The sequence below is a fragment of the Nannobrachium achirus genome, assembly GCF_963921795.1.
Source record: "Nannobrachium achirus genome assembly, chromosome: 4".
Taxonomy (NCBI): Eukaryota; Metazoa; Chordata; class Actinopteri; order Myctophiformes; family Myctophidae; genus Nannobrachium; species Nannobrachium achirus.
In genome coordinates this window covers 26,633,731-26,643,259 of record NC_137813.1, presented here as the reverse complement: position 1 = coordinate 26,643,259, position 9,529 = coordinate 26,633,731, and the positions used below count along the sequence as shown (strand labels likewise).

Genomic DNA, 9,529 nt, shown 5'->3' with positions numbered 1-9,529 from the left:
TATTAGACACAAGTGGAGAACATAACAAGTATAGTCAATACATTAAAGAATGTAGTACAGTACAAGTACAGTTAAACACCCTGCCTAAAAGGAACATCGCAAATAAGTCTTTTTACTGTCTTTCCTAGGTATAGTATGAGATAACATTATGGGTTCATGTTGTGGGACTTTTTGTGTAGTGTTTTTTTTTGTCATGGCCATTGTTTGCGTCTGTTAATTCTTGGGACGGTTCCTTCCTTTCATTCTCTGCATTTTAAATCACCCCCTACCCCATGCATTTTGGCAGCCAAATGGTGCCACTGACCTCATCATCATAATGACATTATTTGTTTCAATGTATCACTGTTCTCCAGCCCGGTCCTGTTGACCATAGACAAAATGGAATAAGAGGAGGGGAGCCCTGCTAAACAGTTGGGCCCCGTCCCTCAATCGTACAGTAGTAGGCCTATTAATTAATAAGCATGAATACATTAACACCAAATTGAATAGACAAATGTGACTATACATTTTTCTTCCCACAGCTCAGATTATGGAATCAGCAGGGAAAATGGTGGTATTCTTTAGCAGCCAACTGTAATTATTTTTCTTCATGGACATCAACACCAGACATTTGGATTAAAAAAAGAACAGTTATACATAATATTATAGAGGGGAGGAAAAACCAGGATAAAAAAACTACAAAAATCATCATCAATACTCTGCACTCACATTGCTGACATGGCACGTGGCTCTCATCTCCTTTGGAATATAAATAGTGCAGACCATTTGTATCTGAAAAGACCAGTGGATAATACAAGGTCTGTGCACCTAAAGTGACTGTATAACATTCAAGTGGCTGGGTCAGTGTGCGGTTTTCATGTTTCACTACTGTTTCATCTCATCATCAAAAGCCACTCACATGTTGAGTGTTATCTTGTATAGATGATTTGCCAGGAGCGGAATGGAAAGAGCACCGCAAGCAACTAATTAAAGCCATATTAATCATGAGCAATGAAAGCGCAGAAAATAATTGTGGTGCGGGAAGACACAGAGATGGCGAGTGTGACTTCATTAAGACATGAGGTTGCGTTTGTGCTCTCTGGGCGAATGGACCGTAAAGGGGCCACGCGCTTGGTTGTACACGCCTCAGAGATTAGTTGGTCAGCTTTGGGATTACGCATCAAACAAATGCAAACAAAAACAAAAGGAACAACACCTGAGCCACAGTGGGCACATTGTTCCATATTGTCATAGCCAAGGGTTCCCTTCCCATTCACGTCGTTAGACGTTAAGCCTTCCAGGGGCCCGGGCAGGTCTCTCCACTAATGAGGTTTTAAACAAGGATCAGCCATGGAGAGCACTGGGAGTTCTATTTCACCCGCTCTCAGCAAACCATGACAGATAATCTGAAAGGAGGATGGCCTGGAGCATGGGGGTGTGATTTGTTGTGTGTCGAGTGTGTTCGACTTCACACTAAAGATGTCCTAGTGTACAGCAGGAGCCTTCAATGTTTTTTTTCAGGCCAAGAAAGAACCTCTTAGCTGAGAGCAGGCACGTGCATACATAGACATCAAAGTGAGCTTGAGCCCCTGCCCTTCTGTCCGTCTGTAAAAAGAGCCCGGCCTCTACAGACCATGAATGCAGTTTTTACTATGGTGAAGGAAATGCAAAATGCCCTCTTTCAATGCCATGAAGGCAGCATTCAAAAGTTAGTTCAGTGTAGTATCAAGTACCGAAAATATTCGATATTTTCACTGAAAGGCCCTTTTAGAAATGTCAGCCCCTGCCTCTCTAACATTCTCTGCACGTCCCTGCAGGGATCCCCAACTACTTATTGGACATATGTAGTGGAAGACCCTCAGTGTACAGTAAATGCATATTTGCTATTTTACTGTTAAAGTAAGAATAAGACCTGTGAATTTATATACTACATTATATATACAGTACTGTATATATATATCATATCATATCATCTTTCGCTTATTTATATCTCCCCATCTTTTGCATACTTGTAGCAGTGTGTGTTTTTTGTCATCAAATGCATAAGTCATGAGTGATGTTCATGAAAACATATTCCCTCAATTTCTCCCTCACTGGCATTTCACAGCTGATCTGCTCTTCAGCATAGTACATTGTGCACACTTCAACATTAGTCATTAATCGCATGCAGCATGCGGCATATATTTCATATTCCACAGAGCGCATTACTATGGGGATAGGATGTGTTTTAAGTTGTGCGTGTGCATGCATGCGTTTGTGCATGCTCTGGTAGTCACATAAGACACTGTGCTGCTGCAGCTGCGGGCGGTTGTTGTGTGTCAGTGAATTGATGAAACGGGAAGGAATGAATAAGAGAGGTGAGCGAGTGAAGGAATGAAGGACAGATGGGAGACAGCCGAACGACTCGATCAGGTGTAAGAGCAGAGGGGGGAAATAATTCACAAAGGAGGAGAATGAAAAATGCAACACACAGAGACAGAGAGAGAGAGAGAGAGGTGGAGAGAATGCTACAAAGACAATCAGGGGCGTCACAAGGGGTAGGAAAGTGGGACTGAGTTACTGGGGCCCAAGGTGGAGGGGACCTAGTAACTTTATCTATTGAAAAATAGCAGATAGATCTGCTATTTTTGAAAAGTTGTGGAAATGTGTGAAAATCTTTGAATATATGTATTCAAAGAGCACTCGGTGCCGCGCTGTGAGCTTGTATATCTGCTATTTTTCAATAGTTAACATTCATGGGGGGCCCGCAGTGAATCCTTGTACCCCAGGGCCCAGAATTTGGTGTGACGCCCCTGAAGACAATGGTCGCCAAATGGACGTCACAAGGGGAGAGGGATGAAGACAGCCAAGAACGTGTTGCTGCTAGGGATGGGACGATACGCAATATTATCGTTTATCGTGATGAAGAACGCTCACAATAATCGTATCGTGGAGATTTCCACGATACCCCCGATACCCCTTCAGGGTGAAGAAGAGGAGGAAGAGGATGAGGGGAACGGGGCGAACAGAGGAACTAAGCAAAGGGAATGAGGAGAGACGTAATTAGAGACACAGGGGCATAATAAGAGATGCTGATCCTCTGGGGTGTAATTAATACTCCGGAGCCTGTCTGCCAACTGAGAGGAGATTGAACAAATACGAAGGGAGATAATTAGACGGTGCAGGGAGAAGCAGGAGTAAAATGAATAATAAAGGACAGTAAGAAAAGAGTACAACTAGAAAGCATGTCTCAGATGGATGGTAGACGGATCTAACTGTTTAACTGCAGTGCTCCATAAATTGAGGCACCCAGTGCACTGTCTACAAATGCTAGATGCAAAAAGCATCGAAACTTTGAAAAATACGCAGCCTGAAAGAGGAGTGTCTTTACCATAGAAATATATAGTAAAAAGGTGCTAGGAGCGCAAAAAAAGAAAAGAAAATTCAAGCACTTTGGTTTGGTTTAGTTAGAGCCTTCTATTGGAGAGTTGCGTCAATGAGGGAGCAGAAACAGCTAGTGCATTCCGTAAACTTCCGGTTCAGCTGGCTTTGTGTCTACTCTATACTGGCTCCTCCCAAGTCGCAATTGGACTGGCATGATGAAGTGAACAGAGGTGACCCAACTCTCCTTATATGGCTCTGGGTTTAGTTTTGTGGGTCGACCACGTGCACATGACGTCACATCCTTCCTTTATATCTAATAATTGTTTCACACCATGAAACTAGTACACTCTTTGAACTGCAAATAGTCATTCTAACCACTATTTCATTATTTATTTTGCCGTCATGCCTGCAAAGAATACTTCAGGGAAGACTCCAAGCAAGACTCATAGGACACGGCACTCGCCATATAACAAGGGAAAAGGGAAGGTTGACCACAGGGGTCATGGGACGCAGAGAGGTCATGAGGAAAAGCTGAAAGTTCAGCACAGGAGTCATGGGAAGCAGACAGGCCAGGTTCTGGTGCTGGGCCAGGGCGACCTTGGACAACTGGGTTTAGGAGACAACATCATGGAGCGGAGGAGGCCCACCCTGGTCCCCCTGCCAGAAGGCATGGTGCAGGTGGCAGCTGGAGGAGTGCACACGGTGTGCCTCAGTGCTGCCGGGACCGTCTACACATTTGGCTGTAACGACGAGGGTGCCTTGGGTCGGGAGACGTCAGACTCGGCGCCGGAGAGTTGTCCCGGGAAGGTGGTCCTGGGCGAGAAGGTCGTTCAGGTTTCTGCCGGGAACTGCCACACAGCTGCTCTCACAGAGGATGGAACAGTGTACCTCTGGGGCTCTTTTAGAGACAGCAGTGGCCTCATGGGTCTTTTGGATTCCAGGGAAAAGTGCAACGTTCCCGTCAAAGTCCCTTTGAAAGAGCCTGTCGTTAAAGTGGCTTCAGGTAATGACCACCTTGTGTTGGTAACACATGGGGGGAACCTCTACACTGCAGGGTGCGCAGAGAAGGGGCAGCTGGGAAGGGTGAATGAGATGTTTACTGACAGAGGAGGCAGGCAGGGCCTCGACCGGCTACTGATTCCCCAGCGGGTGGCAGTAAAAGGAAAGGTTCACTTCATAGATGCCTTCTGTGGGGAGAACTTCACCTTTGCAGTATCAAAAGATGGCTTTGTGTATGTGTTTGGCCTGTCCAACTATCATCAGCTTGGGATTAAAGGCAATTGTTATTTTCCAGTGAAACCGACCTGCTTCAGCAACTCTACCACAGCTTGGGTGGAGTTCTCTGGAGGAGAGGAGCACGCACTCTGCCTAGATAGTGAAGGCCAGGTGTATAGCCTGGGCAGTGAGCATTACGGTCGCCTGGGGCTGGGCGAGGGAGCTGCACAGAAGAGCGAGCCCTCGCCTGTGCCTGGGATGCAGTTGGCCAAAGGAGTGAGTTGTGGGTCCCGTGTCAGCTTTGCTGTCTCCAGAAAAGGATCTGTGTATGCCTGGGGCATGGGCACCAACCTGCAGCTTGGCACAGGGCAGAGCAATGACGAGGAGAAGGACGAGTGGAGCCCTGTGAAGATGTCAGGCAAACAGCTGGAGAACTGCACAGTACTAGCGGCATCCGGCGGAGGGCAGCATACAGTTCTTCTGGTCAAAACGGCTGTAGCTCAAGAGGTAGAGCAGGTTGGCCAATGAATGATCCAATTGATGGTTCAAATCCCAGCTCCTCCTGTCTACATGTCGAAGTGTCCTTGGGCAAGACACTGAACCCAGAGTTGCTCCTGATGAGCTGGTTGGTCCCTTGGATGGTTTCCACCGCCACCGGTGTATGAATGTGAATGGGTGAATGTAATGCACATTGTAAAGCGCTTTGAATAAAAGCGCTATATAAATGCACCATTTACCATTTATTTACCAAAACTCCACCAGCAAGATGAGTGGCCTGTTGACCTACCTACCTTAACTAACAAGAGGGGACAGGGGCTGCATTCCAACTATCCCCAATAACATACATGCTCTCAGCCCTTGTGTCACTCCGCAGTGAATGCATAGTGGATTGAAATGTGGTGCGGGTGGTGGGTAAGCCACATTTACTTAACGCCAGCAGAGGGTGCAATACTGCGTTCGGTGTTTCTGTATGTGGCGGTGTCTGTGTGGCAATGAGGGACCAGCATTCTTGGTGACGTCACCACCAAGTCACCACCGTCAGGTCGCATACACAAACTTTAGAAGGCAATGGTGGCCAATCAGGAGGGAATATGGGAAATGGGACAGATCCATGACTTTAGAGATACTGTGTACCACTTGAAAAAAAACTTCTGGGCGGAAAAAACAGCACACACACACACACATAAAAAAAGTTCTGCCCCATGCAATGTACTGTAGCAGCAGGTGGGTAGGAACCAACAAACTTCAAACTGACCTTTGTCTGTAAAAACAAACGTCCGGGCGCAGCAGCCAAAACTGAGTGTCACATAGTAGATAGATTAGATAGAATTAGAAAGAGGCAATTGGGAATTGCAAGTGTGGTTGCTGTGACAGTTTCAAATGAACTTTCAAATGAATTCCGTCTTGCCATTTGAAGTTTCACCATTCAAGTCAATGGGAAAAATGTATTCACTAATAGATGAATGGCCATATATGGAGATCTCCGTCTCAGTCCTATAGTCCCTTTTATGCCCATTATGGAGATCCCTGATGTCATCAATATTAAGCCCATATCTTGGAATCCCCATATATAGTAAGTATGGACATGCTGTGTCAGTCTCATGTGGTCTATGATGTCAGACATCTATGATGTCAGTCATCTCCATATTTGGGAAATTTCATTTGTAATCAAAGAAAATTAATTCACAAATACATTTATTGTGACATAACAAGTAACCAAGTAAGCATGTCAAGGTTCTCACAGCCCAGAGTTGGTTCTACAGGCTCCAACCTTTGCACACGGATAGCTCCCGATGAAGCCGGTCGCTTTGACATATGGCCCAATTAAGTGCATGCCACCAAAACGAGGGACAGCTGCGAATGCAGTCTCCGGCAGCGGCTCCTGCATTCGTCCCTTCTGACCAAAACCGTGGGAGGAGTAGCGCAGTTAAAAAAAATGGTTATCTAGAAAGATGGAAAGATGGAAAAATGGAAGGAATAAAGTTGGACAAGCCTTGGAGGGGCAACCAGACTATGCCGGAGCAAATATGCAGGGGAAACCAGACTAATAATAAAAGGGACAAGGACTAACAAATACAGAGCTCTCCATACATGGCCATGACAAGAACTGACAGACACACTCTCAATCTCCATATATGGAGTCCATATACCGGTATGGACCTGATATGTCCATATTATGGACATATCAGTCACATTGGCGGTGGGACGTGAGGGCCACGTAGCGGCCCGAACTTCTAAGAGAGAGAGGGAGGGAGAGTGAGTGGGGAAAGAGCAAGGCATGCCTCTTTCATCCTTAAGAGTGTCTTTTCTCGGGGGACTGGTGGTCTCATATGAGAGAATGTGACAGCTGCAATGTTTTCCTTTCCCCCCTCGCTCTAATCTAATCCCCCCATCTCTTTCTCATTCACTCTCTCCCTTGGGCTCAGCCATTTAGCCTGCATTTTTACTTCGCCGTACGCTGATGTTGTGTGACAAAAATAGCTACTATGCAGCAGTGGTGTAACTAAGTACATTTACTTAAGTAATAATTTTGAGATATTTGTACTTTACTTGAGTATTTCCAATTTTCAATACTTTTACTTCTACTTAACTACATCTCGGATACAAATAGTGCACTTTTACTTCACTACATGTATTTGAAAACTTTAGTAACTAGTTATAAATTATAGGTATAAATTAAAATATTAAAAAACATACATAAACCACTTTAGCCCTATTTGAAAGTAGCCAATCTACAAGCTCACAACGCGCCGTGATGTGACGCGTTGTGAGCTTGTAGATCTGCTATTTTCAAACATTTTGTACTTTTACTTTTGATACTTGAAGTGCATTTTGATGCCAACACTTTCATACTTTTACTCAAGTACATTTTGAATTCTGGACTTTTACTTGTAAGGGTGCCCACACACCAAAATACCTATGAGAGTGGAATCCGCGTTCCACCAATGCATTTCAATGAGAATTGAGCGTTTTTTGCAGAAATCCTCTACTGGCATGAAACGCTCCATTCTCATTGAAATGCATTGGCGAAATGCAGATTACCCTCTCATAGGTATTTTTTTTTACATTATGAGTTGCTACACACCCTGCCAACTGTGTTGATGGAGAATGGAGCAACTATCTGCTAAACATGCAGCAAATGAATACATATAGGGATCATTTAGCTGTACAAAGAGCATCCACAATGTTCAACATACAGTTTGTGATTGTATCGACACTGGGTGTTGATGCAACATCGATAATATCCCCATGTGGTCAGTATGACGACAGTCTGCCATTGCTAGTTCTGGGCCACTTTGCCGAAGGTCATGGGGACCATTATGTAAGCCTTGATGGACCAGTCACACACTTGATTCAAAGAGTCCAGGAAGCAGAGGAGAGCGCACCACTTCAATCTGTCCCTCACTCTGGCCCTAAGTCTAGCCCTCACTCTGGCCCTGACTCGGTACCTCATTCTGGCCCTGACTCTGTCCCTGACTCTGTCCCAGGGCCGGATTTATAATAGGGCTTGACGTGCTGAACCTAAGCTAACGTCGCTGTCTGTAATGACTGGTTACACTTAAGGGTTTTGAAGAAACGTTAGGTGGATACTAGTATGCACAACTCTAAAAGAACTGGTGCACTATTGTGTTGGAGTGCCTCAGTGCGGCTGCAGAGTTAAGGTGCTATCTATCCTTGATTGATTGATTGATTGATTGATTGATTGATTGAAGACTTTATTAGAAGTTTGCATAGGAAAAGGTTCATGACAGTGCAGTTCACTGGTACAAGGTCAACAAAAGGGAGCTCCTAGTAAGCTTTTCAGCTTATTTGCACAGGAAACCTTCATGTATCTCATATAACAACTGAGACCACATTATTAAGTAGGGTGACCAGAAGTCCCAGGTTTGGCCGGGACTGTTCGTTTTCAAGCTGCGTGTCCCGGTGTCCGGACAAATATCTCAAATAAATATCACTAATATGTCCCGCTTTTCAACATTCACTACAAAATTGTGCCAATAATATCTGTTTTTAGTGGTTGCATAGACATTTATCATGTTCTTTTCACGAAAATATGCTCAACTAACCAATCAGAAAACATGTACAAATTCATTGCGCGTCTGAATTCAACGCTGAGGCTGTTTGTCAATCACTCACTACCTGTTTGCAACCCTGCGGTGTATGTGCGCTTGCACGAATGTTAGAGAATGGGCAAGCTTTTAGGGTCTCGGTTTTAGGCAACAGTGGTTCGCGTCCCGGTTTGAGCGGCTGAAAATATGGTCACCCTACTATTAAGTCATTATGCTAATGTATGGACGTCTCTGTTGTTTCATACACCATCTTTGGGCATATTCTACACTATTGTTATTTGTAATTTTAGCTTGACTGTGATACATGTGGCTACCTGTTTGATTGATGTTTTTGTGGGATAGAGAAGCCAGGGCTTGTATTTACTGGACTGTCAAAATTGTAGCTACCTGATACTGTATGCTGGTGGAAAAGGGGGAAAAAAATCAAACCAAGTTTGAAGTGAGAGGTGGTGCGTGTGTCTCATAATGACATTATCCGTTCCTATCTCCAGCCCTGCTCTGCCCTCACTCTGGCCCTGACCCGGTACCTCACTCTGGCCCTAAGTCTGGACAGATCGAAGAGGTGCGCTCTTTGAATCAAGTGTGTGACTGGTCCATCAAGGCTAACATAATGGTCCCCATGACCTTCGGCAAAGTGGCCCAGAACTAGCAATGGCAGACTGTCGTCATACTGACCACATGGGGATATTATCGATGTTGCATCAACACCCAGTGTCGATACAATCACAAACTGTATGTTAACAACATTGTGGATGCTCTTTGTACAGCTAAATGATCCCCATCTATACTATAATTTTGCGAATGTCTGTCTGAGTGAGTGAGTGAGTGAGTGAGTGAGTGAGTGAGTGTCTGTCTGTCTGAAACAGCGTTTCTCCTCAGTGGCTGGAGCAATTGATCTGAAA

General features: G+C 44.8%; 1 protein-coding gene across 1 annotated transcript; it reads left to right on the top strand.

Moving 5' to 3' along the window:
* Window positions 1-3,744: 3,744 nt before the first annotated feature.
* Window positions 3,745-5,085, top strand: LOC308282799 (regulator of chromosome condensation-like; the record flags this gene model as incomplete). Its single annotated transcript, XM_080723186.1, has 1 exon — window positions 3,745-5,085. The coding sequence occupies one exon, from the start codon at window positions 3,745-3,747 to the stop codon at window positions 5,083-5,085; it is 1,341 nt and encodes a 446-aa protein (XP_080579312.1).
* Between the last annotated feature and the right edge of the window lie 4,444 nt (window positions 5,086-9,529).